Source organism: Galleria mellonella, unplaced genomic scaffold (genome assembly GCF_026898425.1).
Source record: "Galleria mellonella isolate WM207_F2 unplaced genomic scaffold, CSIRO_AGI_GalMel_v1 utg55, whole genome shotgun sequence".
Taxonomy (NCBI): domain Eukaryota; kingdom Metazoa; phylum Arthropoda; class Insecta; order Lepidoptera; family Pyralidae; genus Galleria; species Galleria mellonella.
The window spans coordinates 5,785,468-5,807,409 of record NW_026442115.1 but is presented as its reverse complement, the minus strand read 5'-3'; the positions used below and the strand labels follow the sequence as shown (position 1 = coordinate 5,807,409).

At 30.0% G+C, this 21,942-nt stretch overlaps 1 protein-coding gene across 1 annotated transcript in view; it reads left to right on the top strand.

Moving 5' to 3' along the window:
• Positions 1-21,942, top strand: part of LOC113521237 (CD209 antigen-like protein C) — a 95,182-nt gene that overhangs the window by 57,464 nt on the left and 15,776 nt on the right. The window contains exon 3 of the mRNA XM_031912777.2: positions 21,690-21,790. Within this exon, the coding sequence (XP_031768637.1) occupies positions 21,690-21,790 (101 nt within the window). The remainder of the gene's footprint in view (positions 1-21,689; positions 21,791-21,942) is intronic.

Here is a 21,942-nt window from a genome sequence, read left to right as displayed (position 1 = left end):
TAATAATCTGTTAAGCTGTTAAGACGCAAAGAGGTAAAAAACAAACGAAACCTTTAAATTAATTATATTTCTAGCTGAGCCGTTAAAAGTCGTTTTACCTCCCACCACTACCTACCGTGACCATTTTTTCTTATCAGAGTAAAAACTATCCTACGTCTCAGGTTAGACCAAATAATATATATTTACAAAACTTTATTAAAATCGGTTGAGCGATTTTACAGTTTAACGCGAACGAACATCGTAACACGAAATTTTTATGTATTAATATGATTAAGGAAAGACTTTTTAATTTTATTGGTATAACCAAAACATAGGATATCAATACTAGATTAGATGATTAACATAATTAAATATTGGGACAAACTACAGACAAGAAATGACTATAATATATATCATAAATTAAAGCAATCGCATTAAAACCTGTTTAGGTAGGTTTCAATGTCTTGTCACAATTATATCTAGACAACGCTGCATTTATTATATTGTTAGATATTTAATATTTAAATATCTAACAATATTTGTACAAAAGTTGATTGCTTGGGTACCTCTGTCCCATTCGTGTTTCTACCGTGAAGTAGTCGTGTTTGCATGGCTGTGTTTCGGTTTGAAGGGTGGAATATGGCGTGCATTTACAGAGTATAGAGGAATAACATCTGAGTCCTCAGGAATGGCAACACATGGGGGTAATCATGGACGAAACAGTATACTCTGTTGTCCATGGTACTGCTCATGTCTATAGGCGACGATTACCACTTTCCATCAGGTGGGCCGTCAGCTTGTTTACCATTCTAAGTTGTATAAAAAAAAATTGTATTTTTATAAAAAATCAAGCCCATTTCAATTTTAAATTCTTACGTTCAAATATAAAAAAAAAAACAAAATTATAGTAAAAACTATAATTGACTCTGATAAAAAAGATGTACCTTTATAAAAGTGCTATTACTTATACTACGTTATTTATAAGATGTAATTAAAGATCGATGGATGCGATATACTCGTATGAACAAGTATCCCGAGAATAATAAATACGTACTGTAGACACAACTAATGATCGAAAATTACTTGCTTCTTTATTTATTATGTGCCCGCATAAAAGAAAAAATATTGCTATATTGAATCAGAACAGAATAAAAGATGCCATAATAAATTAAACAATTATTAAAATAAGAAACATTATGAAATGGGGTATGTAAACAAAACTCCGAAGAAAAATATGCAAGTGCACATAAAGTAATTGCCGTTATCGGCTAACAGTTTTTTGTAAAGGAAACATGCTTACGTACGAACACAGAAAAAAACATATTATATTAAAAGAATCAAAAGAAAACATTACTTAAGGCTTTATTTTACAAGGAATTACTTATACCGTCAAAATACCATAAAAATACAAACATATGTCAGTAACACGGGAGTAAACCATAATTATAAATACGCAGCGTAGTAAAACGTACATAAAAAGAACCCTAATTGAGTACATCCTTTTTTAAAACGTCTTAAAAAGAAAACTTAGTAAAACTAGGACCCTATTAAGGCCTACAGTGTCTATAAGATGCGATAGGTGAACGAGTTTCTGAAGAATAATAACCACATACCGTCTCTGCAGCTAACGACCGCGAAAGAGCAAGGTCTACTGACCAAAGCCCTCTCGTCTTTTGTTCCAATTAGTTTATTTGCACCACTAGTAAAGTAAATCATATGTAGCCTTCTCAGGTAGAAAACAGCGCAGGATAAGAATTAAAAAGGCTTGATTACAAGGCTACGGAAATGATAAAAGTATCCGTTTTATTTTATATTCAATGTAAACGTAAATCTGAAAGTTTTTTTGACGTTTGTAAATACAGATGTTAGTTATTCAAATTTAAATTAAACTAGATAAATAAATAAAAACATAATTTCGAAACTAGTCGACAACAAAAATAAGTAATATCATGATTATTTTCCTATTCTATCGCTGTTTAATTTCAGCATAGAATAGGCCACCCCCTTCCCGTAGGTGTCGTAAGAGCCGACTAAGGGAGGGCGAGGGATAGGCAACAGTATCCCTCTTAAAACATCTCCAAAACCATTGCCAATTCGCAAGCTACTAGCAAACACCCCAAGGAGAAGACTTATATTCAGCAGTGAACAGTGAACAGTGAAAAGTTGATATGTTAGCTATTCTATAGTACAAATAAAATAAACCTGATATTCCAGAAATATTATATTTTTTTTTTAAAAGAGTATAAGTTTTTTAGTAATATTCATTATGCGTTGTTTCTTAACAGTCACGGTGAAACGATATCAAATCTATTACAGCAACCATAAATGAATCTTTGGCCACCCCTTTTATTTTCATAGAGTTGGGTATTTTCGTTTATTATCTTTACTACCGTTTAAGCAGTGTTAAAAAAATATCATAAAGTAAATGCACATTCGTTATTTAATGAATTAAGTGTAAAATTAAGTATAAAAAAAGCGATAATATTTTAATGATGCTTTGTTGCAACAGAAAAAATACCATACCATCACTTAACATATTAAGGTCGTTTTTTATCTAGTAAATGGCAAAGGTATGTATTTTTATACTATATCATTAGAATGGAATTTAAATGTACATATTTTTGTATATATTGTATAAGTAAGAAACAAATTACTAAAGATTATAATCGTACGTATAAAAAGAATGTATGTAGGTATGCACGTGATAGGCCCAGCTACCGACAATCAACGTAAATGTCGAGGACTCATGAAAAAGTCTACCGAGTTCTTCGATTGCATGTGAATCACTAGGTCTTCAGTAAATGTCAAGAACTCATGAAAATGATGACACCTAGGTACTATTACCCAATTTTAAAGAGTGCTAAACATTAGAACAACCAAGGTCATGTCTTTCGTTTTATTGTTGCCCATTTTGCTAAAGAATATCCCGTGCATTAGTGCTTTACTGTCATTTCTAATAAAAGTGATGTCATATGTTCGACACGTTATCTTCCATCCGTGATTATAAAATTTGTTTCTTTTGTTCGTGAGCCATAATCGGTGAGCATGCATGTATGGGAATTATGAAATTGGAGTACATTTTTTCTTCCTTTTGGGGCACAATTGTCTCTCTATAATTCGTATACAATTGTCTATATCTCAAGACAAATAGCAAACGTATCAGTCTATGGTTATGTTAAGTCTGAAAAGTGAAATCTAAAGGGACAAAGCAAAAAAAAAATAGGTATATGTACTCCCGACTTACAACAATGTACTAAATACGTACTTATTAAATTTTTAAGGTTAAGTACCTATAATAACTTGGTCATTACATCAGCACAACCGCATAGGAACCTTGCAAAGGTCAATTCAAATATCTGTGGGACGATGCGTTTGCGCCATCTTCGATCTACGCTTGACCAGAAGAATGTGGCTTTCGGTGCGAAGGTTGCAAAAGCTTCGGCTGTATTATTGGAGGTCTTAGTAGAATCGACACTACCGCGGTGTCTGCGCGCGTATGTACCGCGCACGCGCAGCCGTTTCGCATTCCAAATTTAAGTTCACGTCAAAATCGTTGTCATTGTACTGATAAGTTTATGGTGTGTGTAATATTTATATAAATTTTGTCAAGTTTTATAAAGTATATATATTATTTTTATTTTATAATTAGTATTAATTTCTTTAATTTATGATTATTTAATAGACATAATCACTTTCCTCATGACCTTGGCATTAACATAAAGGTATCGATAATGTATGCACGTGGAAAAATAATTAGGTACAGTACGAACTTATTCTTTACTAAATAATAATTTAATTAGCATAATTCAGGAATACCGATACGCCTTAAAATAAGGATTAAATTTAATATTTTTTTTTTAAATTAATAATTATAAAATTACAATATTTCTCAGCTGCTTCTTTTTGAATGTATGTAGAATGTTTTTTAGTGTGCAGTTGTATAATTAAATTTTATTTTTGAAATAATTTCTAAATAATAGCTTTTTAAAATCTTCTAAATCTCACTTTTATATAGTGAGATTAAGAAAAACATAATTAGAGTTTTAATTAAATATCCAATAGAAAGGTTTAACAAAAAGTAAAAACTGGTAATTTCTAAATATTCAAAAGGGTAAAATTAAAAACCAAAATAAAATAAAAGATACGCTTATTGTTAATGTTTTAGGTATACAATATAAAATTCTTCTCGCTTTTACAACGAATACTTTTTAAAACTAATAACTGTTCGTATACTTGATGTGAATAAAACGAAGAAATACGTTGATTAACCAGACAACTTCTAGATATATTTTTTCCGTCAAGTGTCTTAAAAGTCAATTTAAAATCGGTTTGAATACATTCATTATGTCAACATTTTGTTTGACTAAATCCGATTTTCAAGAGCAGTCAAGGTGAGACTGGTTTCACGAAATAATATACTTTCTCTAAATTTAAATATTTATTATTAAAATTATATTTCGCAAAATACATTATAAACTAAGATTATAAAATCCTAAATAAATCACTATTACATCCTAATTTCTTATCAAGTTGTATAAACCTAGTGAACAAGTGATAACGCAAAACAAATCTTACTATCAAATTTTGTGAATTAATGATTGATTGGTGACCATATCACTATATTTATCAGTAATTGTAGGTAGTCATGTAGCCTATAGTACCTGCTTTCACGATTAACAAGCTGAACATATCCTACTTATTTAAATATATCAAGCCATCGGAACTAGACGGAGAAGTCGGTCAAATATCTATAGATATACATAATTATATATATATTTGTACATTTCTTATATCATAAAAAACTTACGCCTCATTTGAAATGGTAACCGTCGCTTATAGATATGAACATCAATGAGTATACTGTAACGCCCAATATCCTTTATGCGTTGCCATTCCTGAGGGTTGCATATACTTTTAGTTATTCGACTAGAATCGGTAAAACTAATAAAGTAATAATTTTCACCTATTTCAATAAAGATATTATCAAATAAATGTTATTTAGTTATATATTATTTCATTGTTCATTTTAATTATCAAAATATACCTATACTTATAGTACAGGCATATATCATCATCATCACATCAGCCTTTAACTGTCCACTGTTGAACATAAAACTCCCCCCTGGGGGGTTTTGCCAGTAGTTGCCACACTTGGCTGGCGGATTGGTAATCGCAGTAAGGCTTTGTAAATGTGTTAAGAGGGACGCTGCTGTCATCTCTCGCCCTCCCTTAGTCGGTTCTTACGTCACCCACGGGAAAGGAAGGGGTGGCCTATTCTATGCCGGGACCACACGGCTATTAAATACCATAGCAACCATACACACAAGTATATATAGGAAAAATATAAATGTGGAGTATAGTTCAATTGTCTTTATTGTTTAATTGTCGAATTATAATTATCTATATATTCTGACAACTTAAACGAAAGGAATACGAGTATGGATAACACTTATTTGATAACATCTTTATCATAAATAACATTAGAAAACGCCAAGTCTATTCAGTGTCTTTATAGAAATTGCATAACGAGTTCGTATGACGTGGACGCATACCTATTTAATTCTTTACGTGTCGTAACATCACGCCAGACCGGAAAACGGCATTTTCTTAGTAATTAAAACGGGATTTTTTTTTTTATTATAATTTCTGTCAACGAATCTACCACATTCGATAATGACTTAAAGATACGAGAGATTGTCAACGTTCGGTCAAATCCATACTCATGATCTCTTGTCTCTATTATTTAATCTTTAGATTTAAACAAATAAGTTTTTATATAGATACATGCTCCATCATTCTGATTACCTATTACCAGCTTTCAACTTATCGAGACCAATAATGACTACCTAATTTAAACGCGGAAGGGTTTATATCGAGGTCAATCAAATTACACATAGTCGATTTTTAAAAACAAATTTAAAACAATATAATATTAGAATATTATAATATAAGTGTGAAAATCTTTATCTAATATACTAATCATATACTAATCATACCTCAACAGCTTAACGTATTTAAATAAAATTTTATATAGAAAGTTTAAATAAGGGATTAATATACATATATAGTAATTTTAAATACTCTTTATTGTTTCCTCCAAAAGATTATAGTAGTACTTTTACGATAATTTACGCAAGTAAAACCGTATGGAAATAGCTACTTGTCAATATTTTTAGAATAATTGTTTGAAAAGTGTTTCTATGGCAAACTAACACAATAATAAATTTGACAACAAATACTCTTGCTTCAACAAAAATCTACAATTCAAAGTACATAAGATGAACTACGCATATACACATACACATATATAATACACAAAGCAAAAGAGATGTAACTACCTAGTATTAAAACTAGTTATGCAATCGGTGCGTACTAATGTATGCATATTTTGTAATACCACGTCAAACTCCGTAGAGGGATTATCGGGAAATGCCCATTTCCTACGATATGGAGCCGGACATTTCACTGGGGTGTTTAAATTAATAAAATCCGAGGCTTCTACTAAACGGATCAAGTAGTATTAAGGGGTTTCCTTTTGGTCGGTAAACTATATGTGTATCTACAGTATTTGAAAATGGAGGTGTTAAAATATCAATGATTTCGACGGAGTGTCACTGATTAAATTCTGAATGTATTTTCAATCGTCTTCAAAGAGAAGGCAGTTCTCAATTTGATTGTATTTTATTTATATTTGTTACTTCATAACTCTGTTAGTTCTAAATCGATTTATATAAAATACTATAAAATATTTTTTTTATCTAAATGATATACTTACAGATTGGCCCCATAGAAATGTTAATAAATCAAAATAACTGGTTTTGCCACAATTAAAGTAAAAAAAATAATTAATGAATATCTACTAATCATAAGTAATATAATTAATGTTCATAACACAAAACAAACTGAGGTTCATAAGACATCTTGTATATTTTTATGGATATATAAAGACCTTGTAATTACAACTTTTTCGCTGCATTTATTTAAAACATGTTATTTTTTACGATAAATTAAAGCAAAATTTACTTGATATTTTGACATGACATACCTACTTATGTTAATAGTTTAGGTTACAACTGAGTTTAGATCAAGAACCAAAAGAAAGTATTACTTGGCTACTTTTTTTCAATAAAATGTAAATGAAAAAACTTTATTTTCGTTATACAACGTAGAGAATAAAACAACATAAGCAATAAATATAACATATACATTTTATTTTTTATGAAACTGGGAATGCCAAACAAACTGATGACGTACCTGATTGGAAGTGACAACCGTTGGATCTTACACGAACAATAATGAACATCGCAGAATGGACACCTCTTATACACAATACCTCTCATGTGTTACCATTTGGAACACTAAAGTCATACCTTTGTACCCTGTAGCCATACTGCCATCAATTCCTTCAAACTAAAACACAACCATTTAAACCATACCTGCTTTAAACACGAACTTTGTAATAAATCTTATTAGAAACTTCCTATAGATCTCTTTTAATGTACAACAAAAATATTATTATTTTTAAAACTTTATTTTTATTTGATATCCTAAATACATATGTATGTTATGGGAAATTAATGAACTCACTGTGTTTTTGTCGTTTCCGACAATTGTTTCGACTTGATCCAGAAGATCTTTTTTAGGGGGCGTTTAGCGCTTTACGTCGTATATAGACAAAAATATTATTACTGCATGTACAAATATTCAGTTCTCGTATTTGATTCTCGGTTAATCCATTATATTAAATTAACCTTTCCTTGGTTGTCTCAAATGTCTGGAATCAATTAGAGCAATTATATAATTGAAGTATTGATCTGCCCCAAGTCGAGCGCAGTCTAGATAAGACATTTAGAATACTATGTTAGTAGTTACATTGTCTGTATGTTCTAGAAACTATACAGGGTGAACAGAAATTGTTAATGTTACATAAAGCTATGAAATTAGCTGAGCTATAGAACATTATCATATTAGCCGTTATCGCTTCACTGCTGAACATAGGCCTCCTCCATAGCCTGCCATAAGGAACGGGACCATTCCTTATGGTAGTTTATCATTGGGAGGATTTTGCTAGTTACCACGCTATAAAACATACATTTCGTAAATCAAAAAGTCAAAAAGGAAAAAAAAAATCTTTCATTCTAAGTCAATAATTAAATGCCCGGTGTCAGAATAGACACTCAAAATCTTTTATCTTTTTTCGACTCATGTTTCTTTTCAAATGTTCAGTTCCACTGGTAGAACGATCTCTTCATAGGTTGCTAAAGATTTTTATTTCACTCTGTATACTAAATTGGAACACAATAAGTGCATATTTTACGGCATTCGCGATATTATCTTTCTATCGAATATTAACGACCAAATGATAAAAGCTGCATGGAAATGAAATGTTGCGAAGCGTGCTGATAAAGTACTGTGCATACATTATACACTGGTGATGTTATCGAATTCCATACTGCATTTAATGTTACATTCAGCCGTAAAGCAAATGCATAATAAGATGATCATATTAGTAGAATGTATATGTTGTTATTTCATAGTTTAATTCGAATTTTTCTTGTTTAAATAACTATCGGTAGTTAGTAATGGAAACTGAGAATCCCATTACTAGCAATATACCCAACCAGGTCGACCTCCTCGCGGTTCCCCCTGGAAACTATCATGGTTAATTCCTGATAAATTCATCATGATAGGTTAACTGGCCTGTTTTCATTCTCATCAATCACCCTTCACTGTTGCTCCGCCAGCGTATCCCATTAGCGCAGGCGGGGTTATCATACCATTTTCATCCATCAAAAAAAAAATAACTATGAGTCTAAATATAGCAATGCTCACATATAAATAATAATAGTCGTTTTAATGTCAACAATATCTCATGCACGAAAACATCCATAATTTTACAATTACAATCCTCAACTTAAATTAGGTACTAAAATTATCAAAAATAACGATTATTACGTAGCATGATTGCTTCTTAATTTCCAGATTGGTTATTTTTTTTTTCTCTGACAAACAATGTAATTTGCTAGTAAGTGGCAATAGATAAAAGTAATAGTTATTTTAGTTTTTTTATAACTCTGTTAGTTTTTAATAAGCAGCACCTATGTATACACTAATCACTTTTTTGTTACACAGAACATGTAAAAAATTAAAATTTACAGCAAATATCAAGCAATTATCGGCTATTACAAATTGTATTGAATGGATTCTATATTTAAAATACTACATTCATAGCCTGTGGTGTCCCAATACTGGACTCAAAAATAGTTATCTATAATCTTAATGCAATACAGAAAAAGTTTATTCTGTACCCAACAGTGGGTGGATGTGGGCTGATAAATGATGGTGATGATGAACAAATTCAAAAGACAGCTGCCACATTCGTTAGATTTCAAAGAACGTTTCATACTTACAACATGCTCTGACAATAGTGTTAGAAATAATATCTACTTACCGTAAGAAGTCGCTTCAATAGCGTTTGTTACTTCTGAGATATAGCGTTATGATAGACAAACAGACAAAAGGAAATCGCATTATAAGAGTTGATTTATTATTTTAGTACATAACCCTAAATTTTTTTTTCTCTTTACTTGCATACGTATAAGCGCATAAAGTCTTAACATAAATATTTTTTTATTGTATTAATAAAGAAGTATATAAATTAAAGTAAAGAAATATATAAATTAAAATGGAAGGAATAAGGGAAGGATATTTGCTCCTTTCACCTAATATCCTCTTTAGACACGACAAAGTATCATGTTTAATCGGAGCTAAATCATAATAAAATTTTGGTAATTAATAGAAGTAACGGTAGTATAAGCTTATCTCCTTTCCGCGTGGGGTTCTAAATGCTCAGCAAAATGTCTGTGATCACCACAACGACAGCAGTCGTCAACTGCCTCTGCCTACCCCATTAGGAACAATAGATGTGACCATGGCTTTTTGTAATAAGAAAGTGTAATTCTCGTCACGATTGTCTATAGATTTTTGCAATAAGTAATTGAATATTGAGCGTGAGTGACAACATCCACCGCAAATGCAAGTACTAGTCCCTGACACCGGATCTAGGTCTACAAGATACTTGACATATTAACCTTTCCATGTTTCATGTACCTGTACATTTATTGACATTTTCATAATAACGCTAACAAAGGGTATAAAAATCAAATGTGAAATATTATAAATGTAAAAATTAAAAAGATTATTTAATAAAATAATTAATTAATTATAAATTATTTGTTACCTTTTAAAGCCTATAACAAGTCAATTATTTATACACGATGTATTTTGGCTTAGAGAAGGATATACACAACTTTTTATCCCGGTCAATCGATACGTCCTGATAACGCTGAATTTCTTTGTAAAAACTAGTAACGTATTATATTTGTTAATGAAAAATATATTAGTACTACTTATATAGAGTGAATTCAAACTCATAATGACTCGGTGTCTAGCTATGTAGTAACTAAGAAAGACAAAACATATTGAAGTTAATTTTAAACTCTTGTGTTATTGAGACATACTTTAAATACACTATCAGGACTTAATTTAAAAAATATCAGGTACGTGGTACTATTTTTTAAATAACAATTTTTCATAACTCTAAGTTCTCATAATATATTTAAAACACAACATAATTTGTCTTTTTCGATTCATGTTTCAAAAAATCACTTTAAAAATATACCCCATGTATATATTACTAAAGATAGAGCTGGAACTAACATCCAGTGAATGATTGATCTTTATTCCCCAACTATTATTTAGTATCAACATTTCACGAGATTTCCTTTGTTACTCAGTTTGTACAACATTCTCAACTTTGTATGTTTTTCTTGCATTTTCTAAACCTATAATTAAAACACATTTAAACTCCAGTAAAAAAAAATTTACAACAGTATTAGAAATATTAATAATTATAATTGTGAACACAATCTACGTATGGATGATTAGATCTAAATTGTAAATGCGGTAGAATGGACGTATTGTAATATTTGTCCTACGCCACAATATATTTTCCGGGCGAATGAAAAACTTATCGTACCGATACCTTAATTTAGGTTTTTACCCCCGTCACTAATAAAAAAAAATGTGTAAACTATGTTATCTGTTTGATTTTGAAAATTTTACCTATCTATGTCCTTTATAATAACTATCGCTACCTATATTATATACAGAAACATATTATAAATAGTAGTACAAACCTACGAATACTCTTTTATTTATTTATTTATTCTTTATTGCACAATAAAATTTTGTACAACTGGCGAGCTTAATGCCATATGGCATTATTTACCAGCTAACCATTGGGTAAAAACAGAAAGCGTATGAAGGGCAGATGTGGTGAAAAATATGTGACAATTATAGTAACACATTAAGGCAATACACAATTATATTATTATGCTTATATTACTAGATGGTTGCATAGATTCATTATCAAGTTTCATCAATATAAGAGCAGTACCAACACTTAAACAACATAGTGTTTATTTATTCTATGTGGTAAGTTTTATATAATCGAACAGAAAACAAGAAAATTGCACGTTTAAGCATTATAAAATATATTTTTCCTGGAAGCCAGGTACGAATCATCGACAGACCTAAATACCAATCAGTATACAAATTCTTACACGTCAAGAATTCGAATGTCCCCTTCGACGAATGTAGCGCTCTATACATTATTTATATCCTTATTGCGCTTTATATAAATAAATTCTTTTCGCTGCGCTATTTATTGGGGTCGGACCCTTCAGATGATATTCCATTTAATTTAATACATACGATAAGATTTTCAAAATATAAAATTGTGTAATAATATAGTAATACTGAGCATTTTATAAGAGTGTAAGAATACTAAAAAAAAAGGACAAAACTGGATGGATTAACAGTAGGTATGTATTGAAATAAAATTATTAGAAATGAATTTTTATTATTACTATATTTTTAAAATAAAAAGGTACATTGTATTTAAGACATTTTTTTTTAATACATGATAATAAAATGTTAACCCATCCTGCACCATCAGCATACACTGGCGAAGCACCAGTGAAGGAAGATGAAAAGGCCATATAACCCATCATGACGAATTCAACGATAAATTAGTCTAAAAAGTTACCAGGGGGAATAGCGTGGAGGTTGACCTGATAGGGTATATTAGTAGCAATGAGGGGGGGAAAGCGATTGTTAGCAATGGAGTTTGACAACTCCATTGCTAGCAATATGCCCTATTAAGTCGACCTCCACGTGGTTCCCCCTGGAAACCATCGTGAACAATCTTGTTGAATTCGTCACGATGGGCTAACTGACCTGCTTCATCCTTACCTATCATCCTTCACTGGTGCCCCGCTGGTGTATACCGAAAGAGCGGGTGTAGTTGCCATTCCATTATCACCCATTAAAAAAAATAGCGATTAGGACTAACCTCCGCATTACTAACATTCTCTTCCGTCACATTTAAGACATCTTATTATTTACCTTATTATTGTATTTAACTTCTAATTATTATGTACTTACATTTAATGAAGTGTACGTAACATATTTGAGCATACATATATAGATAAATTATCATAATTTATTATATATAAAATAGTACTACGGAACCCGTAAATAAAATGTAAATCGCGTACACTTTTACCAAATGTAACCTTCTTTATTGTTTCGTTTCAATTGACATATCACCGAGGTCATTTCAGGCGGTTATTCTCACCTAGGTATGAAACCGATGAATTGAAATAAATTCAACCACTGCATTGTCGTGACAATGAATTATCACGCGCTAAATCTAAATATCAAAACCCTTAAAAAATAAACAAAATATATTCCATTCATATATTCTTTTAATGTATATAATATCGATAGTTATGCAGAGCAGTTATTAGAGTGCAAATTTAATGCCATTTTATGTAATATTTATTTTATAATTGTATTAATTTGTAATCTGTTGCCTTACTATAAATAAATAAATATATTTCCTTTTTGTAAACTTTTATTTAAAAAAAAAAAAGAAATAACAGCTGTTTCTTTTTTCTCGACTTAAATTGCAATTACAGGATTCATAAAAAAATATTATTCAAAAATATTTATTAAGTTTATGTGAATAAAAGTTATTTTTATTTAAACTTTATTTTAATCAGATGTCGTTACTCAAGAGCATTGAAATGCCTAAGTAATATGTAACAATATGTCATAGGAAATTATAAGCTTTACTTCTATTGCATATACACAAATCAATAACTACAATAAAATTATATCATGTTATCGCAGATAATAACTACCTGTACGAGTGTATATATCAATCGAGTAGCTTAACGCAATATTTCGATCTTGCTTAACGTTATTTTTTCATTTTTATCTGTATACTAGTTGTTACCTGCGTAATTTGTACATATAATAACCTACATGTTAAGTTAGGGTATATCTACACGTGTGCTAAATTAAATTCAAATCCGTTCACCCATTTCACCAGAGGGAGACTTTGTACAAAAGTCGATTGCTTGGATACTTCTGTCCCATTCGTGATTCTACTGTGAAGCAGTTGTGTTTGCATGGCTGTGTTTCGGTTTGAAGGGTGGGATATGGCGTGAATTTACAGGGTACAGAGGAACACCTATATAATACCTGAGTGCTCAGGAATGGCAACGCATGAGAGGTATCATGGGCGAAACAGTATACTCTGTTATGTTTACTTTTGCATTTATAATATTACTAGCTTTTACCCGCGACCTTGTCCACGTGACAAATCCTGGTCACGTGGACAAACATATCCATGTTTAGTGACCGAGATAAAAAGTAACCTATATCCTTCTACAATCAATATAGTACGTGTATACTAAATTGCATAGTGATTGATTAAGTCGTCAAGGCGCTATAAAGTAACAAACAGACTCACTTATATATTTATAATACTAGTAGGGATATATTAATAAAATATATTAACAAGAATGCTTGCAATTTCCTTAGCGTTTAATTAGTGCATCTATTTATAAGGTGGTCATTATTTGAAAATTGTTTCATGGCGTATTTCAGAATTGATTTGAGCCTGTATAAGTAAAAACTACCAGAATACTGAACGAACGCTTGAAAAATTGATTCTATTTTGATTATATTCGTGACGCTCTTAAAGGTTAATCATAGAGTAAGATCTTGATAGTCCATTATTAATAGCTCCTTGGAATTTGGTCTTAAAAAAACAATATTGATTTAACCGATTTATATAATTTTATTGTAGATGTATACCTCTTTATTGAATTAAGTATAAATTGATAACTTATCTTACGACCAATTGGTTCTATTTTTAACGGTAATCGCCAAAATCAAGTAATTAAGTAAATATACTAATGTAGGTTAACCTAAATTAATATTTAAAAAAAGAATATATACTAACATCTCACTTAATGGCACAACAAGTACATAAGTACCATAACAATTTAAATTACATAATGACAACTAATAAATACGACAAGCGACCAGCTTGTCAAGTCAGTTATTGGCTTTCATTCATAAAAACAACATAATATAATAGGTATGGTCCGTTTCAATAGAACATATTGAATATATAAACAAACGAGTAAATGATTCGACCAAAAGACAGTCTGCTGATATTCAATAATATACTTTAGAAATGAAAAAATATTTATTTTCTTAATATTTTGATTTATTACGTCATTTATAGAGTATTTTGATTACATTTTTATTATTTTTTATTGAATCCGACTATTACATAATTACTGTAATTTACGTAATAAATATAACATGAACTAGTTCTTAAATTTAATTTACTTACCAATTAAAGGTCATGAGGTAAAGTGCATGTGCAACGCAAATCGATTTATGAATATGTTCAAACTCGATGTTCCGCCATTCGAGATATAGTTACGATTAGTGTTACAAGTGGACCGGAAAGATGTGTCAACGTAATATATTCGTGGTGTTCGTACTGATGTGTTGGATTTCTAATACAAGGACAGTGAGTTACAACAACTCGCCCATTTCTAAGTCAGGTAATATATTTTACTTTATAAATATTTATTTTATTTTGAGCAACAGCAAAACAGTGGATTCAATTGTGACAAACAACACGGAACGAATTTAAAATTATTCCTTATCTTATGTGTACTATATATAAAAATTATACAGTTTAAAAAAAACACTAAAAAAACATTAAAATCGGTTCAGAATTTACAAAAATAAAGCATAACATGCACACACACTTACTTCCCAGAAAACTTTAGAGTAAATGCTTGACATACCATCTTAGTCCTTAAGAGTGGTGTTTGTAAGTACCTACGACGCACGTCACGGTATATTCTATGAGCTCTTCCTTCTAAACAATATAGATAGGCAATCTATCATTTTCAATTAAGCTGGTTTACTTAAAAATAATAGATTTACAGAATTAAAATTAAAATATTTATTTTGCATATAGGCCCTTACAGACACTTTTACAAATCAATTAATATCACATTTACACATACATTACAATAAATTAAATACTAATAATAGTTGAATAATTAATATTCGTCTATAATTATCGTACTTTTTTACTTTACTTAAACGTATTTTAAGTAAGGCCAGTTGAAATTAGTTGCGTATACTGAATAAATCAAATTTCACAATTTTTAGGATACAATTGTTAATTATTATAAAGTTCAACAACCAAACTATATTGTCTGAGAAACGCTAAAACTACCACGTTGTCTCTCATATTGGCATAATATCTTTTTCTTTATGACAACCTGTATCACTGTAAGCATAATGTCTTCTTTTATTATTGTAATACAGCACGAGAAATATATATTACATAAAGGTGGATTTAATCAGAAATAAGAAAAAGCACAAAGGAAAAGCTAGTGCGTAAAAATAAGTTTATACAAAAAAAAATTGGACCCAAAAAAATTATTCACTGTTAACACAGAAGAATTCCACAGACAGAGGTGATTTTTAACCTACGAATGATTATATTTTCGTAGGTTCACGAATCAACCAATAATTGTAATATAAATATTCCTTTATGACACAAAACTTTAGACTGTGTGCCTAATAATGTCCATAGTTTAGTCAAATCTTAAAAAAATTACTCGAATATGCTCAGCGAAACCACATTCCACTTTGCATTCCGTCTTGTCCACATAAGAACCCATGTGAGACAACAATCGAATACTTGTTTTAAGACTAAAGAAATAAATACATTCGAGTAATAAAACTTTTTTCTACAAGTGTATAATAAATGATTACAGTCATTTCGAATTCATGTCAGATATTCGATTATTTAAAATTCGAATACCGTGTTTGGCAAAATGCCTTACGAATATCTATGAAACCAGGATAATAACGTGCAAAATTTTGAGTCATTGGTAAATTAATAATTATAGATAAGTAAGTACAGTATAATAAGATGTTATATAATAATTAAATTGCTTTGGTTCTTACCGCGTTATGGTCTATAAACATGACCAATTAAGTATGGTGTAAAATAAAATACCTAGAAAAAAGTTTCTTAGTCTATGATTATTTTTTTCTATCAGTCGTCCAAACGTCAGGTGTGTTAATACTATGCGTTTGTACGATAAAAGCCTAAGGCATTTTTTTAATTGGTGAAAATGGACTAGTAATTCCATCTGTGCTATCGGTATAGAGGCCCATCGACAAGAATTGACAAGAACCGAGTGGAGATCGACGTAATAGGGTATATTACTAGCAATATAGCGGTTATAACGCATTACTAACAATCCCTTTCTCTCCTATTAGCGTAGGAGCACTGTTTACTCACAGACAATATAATATAAAGTGGCGGTTACAGTCACAAAAGATAACCGGTTTATTAATTAAATCAATTTCGTAGTTTCTTTGTTGGTTGTAGTAATGATTTTAGTATTGCGTTTTTTCAATAAATCACTTGAATTTATATTCAATTTTGTTATTATTTATTTGTTAAATTAATGGAAATTTTCCTGGCATCGAAAAGTTAGTGCTGACATATCTATTTAATAACAACGATTTGCCATTTACCGAAATTCTGTAAAGCCTCGCCAATACTTACCTCTTTTTCTCTATCAGGCTGTGACAATGTTACAAAAGATATATATATTCTTATATATATTCTTTATTGCACTTGTAAATTACATTGTTAATGCATTTATAAATGTTGTGAGCAAGGGTGGACTTATCTCTGACAGAGATCTCTTCCAGTCAACCCAATGCAGTTAGAAAACATGTTGTAAAGATTAGACAGTTAACTTTCGCAAATTTTTATATTTGGCGGACCCAATTAAATTACATCTCAGTAGTATTCTAGTAATTAAAACGAATCTTACGACATCCAATTTATTAAAATCTGTTATTTGAGCTTCACATTGCGCTAAATATACGAACTAATATACATTCTAACATTAGAAAATCATTACCCTCCTTTCCTTAAGCAATCGGGGAAAAAGATAAAAAACAAACGCAACCCACACGCTGTAATTGTATTGACTTGTTTGATAATTACATAGCTTTAAGCACTACAGATATCTATTAAGCTATTTCTCTATGTCTTCAGAATAGAATGCTTGACTTTTTTGTTTTCTATTCAATATCATTGCATGATGACCTACTTCACTCTTAAATACATGTTAGGTGTATTATACCTAGTGTTACCCAAAGTACCTACTTATTGGCTAATTTGTTTCGTAACAGCGTTTAAAAATGCACTAACCTTTATATATGGGTACTCTCTATTTCCCAATAATGCTTAGATTTTGAGGAAATGTCATACAAATTCAAAATGGCCGTTGATATGGCACTAAGCTTGCATCATTATTGTTAAAATACATCTAATCATTAACAGCAATGACTTGCTAATTTTTTAAATTAATATTAAATATTATATCACTTAAAAAATATAGTACCTACCTATACTTAATTAGACTAGCATAGTTGCCAATAACTTATATAGCCGATAACTTAAAAAAAATCAATTGGCATTTAATAAAACATTTTAACATTTTTAACGTTATGGGTATACCAAAAATTATTTTAATGTATTTTTTTTATGTAACTTAGAATAGCAAACAAATCCACCTGATGTAATGTCATCCCCTATAGACATAAACAATACCATAGTTATAACAGTTTATTCTGTGTAGCCTATAATTCCTTCCATGCGTTGCTATTCCTGAGATAAGCTTTGCCTCTGTACCCTGTAATTTCATTGCTATATCCTACATTTAAAACCGAAACATAGCCATGCAAACACAACTAATTCATGGCAGAAAAACAAATGGGGAATAGATACCCAAGCAAACGATTTTTGTACAAAGTCTCCCTCTGGTAATGTACAAATTGTATAATTATAACTATATCATAGTACCTATGTCTGCCATATAAACCTACACATGAGTTTCTGTCGCGAAACAATGTACTTACATTGTTGATGTTTCAATAGGACAGGTAGAGAAATTTCGTTACAAGAGGCATAACACTAGACATGGAATGGGCGGCACAGTATAAACATATGATAATCATATGAAGACATAAAATATTGATTGTGTTTCGGTTTATAGCATGGGATTTAGCAATTATAGGAACAGATCTTCTACTGAATTTATCATGAAGAGTACTGTGTGCTCTGATTTTCACCACCGTACAACCCGCCACAAATTAAAGTTCCATCCCAATCATCTGGATGAGTTGCGGTCTTCCACCGTGCGTTTTTCAAAGCACTTTCATCCACGCCCAACGACTCTTTAGAATCATCTTCCAGCAGCAGTATTTCCGAACCGATACGACATCATAATCTTAAGAAAAGAACATATTCCTTTTTAAAAGACCGGCAGCACACCTGCAATTCCTTTGGTGTTGTGGGTGATCATGAGCATCAGTAGTCATTTACTATCATGCTCGTTTGATACTTGTGTTATAAAAAAATACAAAAGTATAATACATAAATTCTCAAGAATAATAACGCATAAAGCATGCCATGGGAATTCCATTTGACGTGACTTCCATTTTATATTTACAGACGACGGTTATCTCCCACTTTCAGTCTATTATTTCCTTAACTTTCCATCTGCTGGACTGTCACCTTGTTTATTATTCCAAGATCTGTAAAAGAAAAATATAAACAAGACAAATAAAATCAAAGACATTTATTTAAACTAGTACTTTATTATATCATCTCGGTATTTTTATAGCGGAACGAATGAAGTAAATTTATATGACATACTTATAAAGTTGAACATCATTCATCATTTCATTACATAAGATAACATGGCAAACCAATGCGTGTCCAGAACAATACAGACAAAATAATAGCACTATGAAGCAACGTCTTACCTGTACATTTGTAACAATAATTTAATATTGTTTCCTTATACCAAACTCACTTTCTAATTAAACGTATTCTTCAGTAATTAACAATGATACTTATAAAGATGTTTAATGCACCAATAAGTTTGTTCTTGCATACTTTGTCCTCGCATGCGTAAAATAACAGTTATTTTAATTGGATAACATTATATAATAGCATATCAAATTAGTTCACAAATATATCTTTAATAACTGTTGTTTGTATGTATCATCCAAAAGAGGGCCATATTTCTTCTCATGCATCGTCAGACCACGTACAATGATCCACTTTCGCTAAAATAACTCATGTTATTTGTATATATTATGTTGTTTATGTAACATTGGAACCATAAGACTTGTTACGGTTGAATTTGAATTAACGACGGTAGGATACATATCTATAGTCATTAATTAAGTAGGTAATGAAGTCTTTATGTGTTTAATTATATTTGGAATCATAAGTTCGCGGTCTATTTTCCGAAATATCGATCAATATCTTGAGTGGTCGTTTACGTTTGTTTTTCTAAACTTGACCATGAATTGTTGAGAAAATTATACATTTATTTCTTTTACAGTCCTTTTCTTGTTACATGTTAGTGATTAGATATGTCAGTGAAACTCAGATCTGAATATGATGGCAGCCATAGAAAGATTTCGACCCATAGATTTATGTGCCCAGACTCCTAGAAAGAGAACGATGGACCGACTAAGGAAATATTTGTCAAGACCAACATAGTGAAATTCAATGCCTTGATAATAGAGGCATGCCTCTTTGTGCAAAGCAAAACTAACTCACTCGCTCTTCTACTTTATAAAAATGTATTATCAAAAATGTAATTTTATATTCATCTATATATACACAATAATATATATATATATATATATATATATATATATATATATATATATATATATATATATACGATATAATATATATATACCATATACATATATATATATATATATATATATATATATATATATATATATATATATATAGATTTATTTATTAATTAATGTTTGATACTTTAGCCACACATTCAAAGCAAAAACAGAATCAGAGGAAACAAATATATTTTTACTAAAAAGACTTACTGGTAACATTATTCAACTTACAAAGTAAATATAAAATTCAATAGTAATGTTAATGTTCTAACATTTTTGCATACCTACAATAAATAAGGAAATGCAAAATAATGTGTTGCAAAAGCAACGTTCCTTCCTATTGTTAACCGCTATAGAGAAAGCTTTTGCTAAACGTGCATAAACATTTGTATTGTTGTCAATACAATGTTAGATTCTCCCGCATTTTCACTGTACATAAACTAAGACGACATTTTACTATAAGTACATAAATATTTTAAATTTGATCTTGGTAGAATTTTTATTACTATACATTTATAAAAAAATATCTTAATCACGTAGCGTAGCGCACTTGGGTATATGATCGATAATCGGTACCAAAATCAACATAGGTAGATAAAAAACATTTGCAAGTGCGAGTTTTCTTATTATTATATTTAACTATTTTTTTATTGCTTTTAAAATAATTAAATTTTATTTTAAAATAATTAAATTTAAATTGAGTTACCTAGTTAATTCATTATTAATTTAATTTAGTTAGTCATTACCTATCTCAATCTTAAATTATAAATCCAAAATAAAAGTAATGTAATTTAAAAATAACCTACGTACATTTCATTTAATATATTTACAACAATATCTACTCGTACACATGAGATGTTTATCAATACTACAAGAAAATATCCCTATAATAATATTAAAATTAATGTTCCTGATCATAAAGCCTCCATTAAAGTATTAAAGTGAGCAAGCGGTATTTAATTTAATCCTTATAAAGAATCAACATAATCATTTTAGATGTACATTATAATTCATAATAATATAGCATTACACGATTGTGGCATAAAAGAATAATCAATTATTAAAGATATTGAACAATAATAATATTAAATACATGTGCATTTCAAATTAATGAGTACATGTTTTAATATAAAAATGTCTAACTTTCAACTACTGGAATACCAATAACAAATCTAATTTTTCCGAATGATAAAATGAATGCTTTATTTCTTCGGTTTGGAATATACGTAGGTATAAGTTGAATGCTATGCTAACTCTAACAATTCTATTTGAGATTTAGCATATTTATTTTTTACAATTATCATTATTCATTCAATTAATTTATTAATACTTCTAGGTATGCTCACAACTGTAATTATCTAAGTACCCATATTGGAGTTATTTTACGACTGTACAATTTTGTTGTGAACCTACATTTGATATGTTCATTATTTTCAACGGGGCTAGGGATGAACTCTACTTGTATTATTTTATTCAAATTTTAAACTAATTTATATAAATTACAGAATGTACGAGTTGCAACGATGACGAGCTGGGTGTGACGCGGTGGACGATGCCTCTGCTCAAAACAGGGGAGAAACGGTACTATTTAGGAATATTTTTTAAGGTTAGTTGCATTTTTATTTTACTCATATGTACGGCAAATTAATATATTATTTATGATTGAGAATGTAAACATTAACTGATTAAAACAATCCGTGCGTATATAAAGTCAGAACGAATTGAAAATAAGAGCCCTCTAAAATACTAGTCATGAGT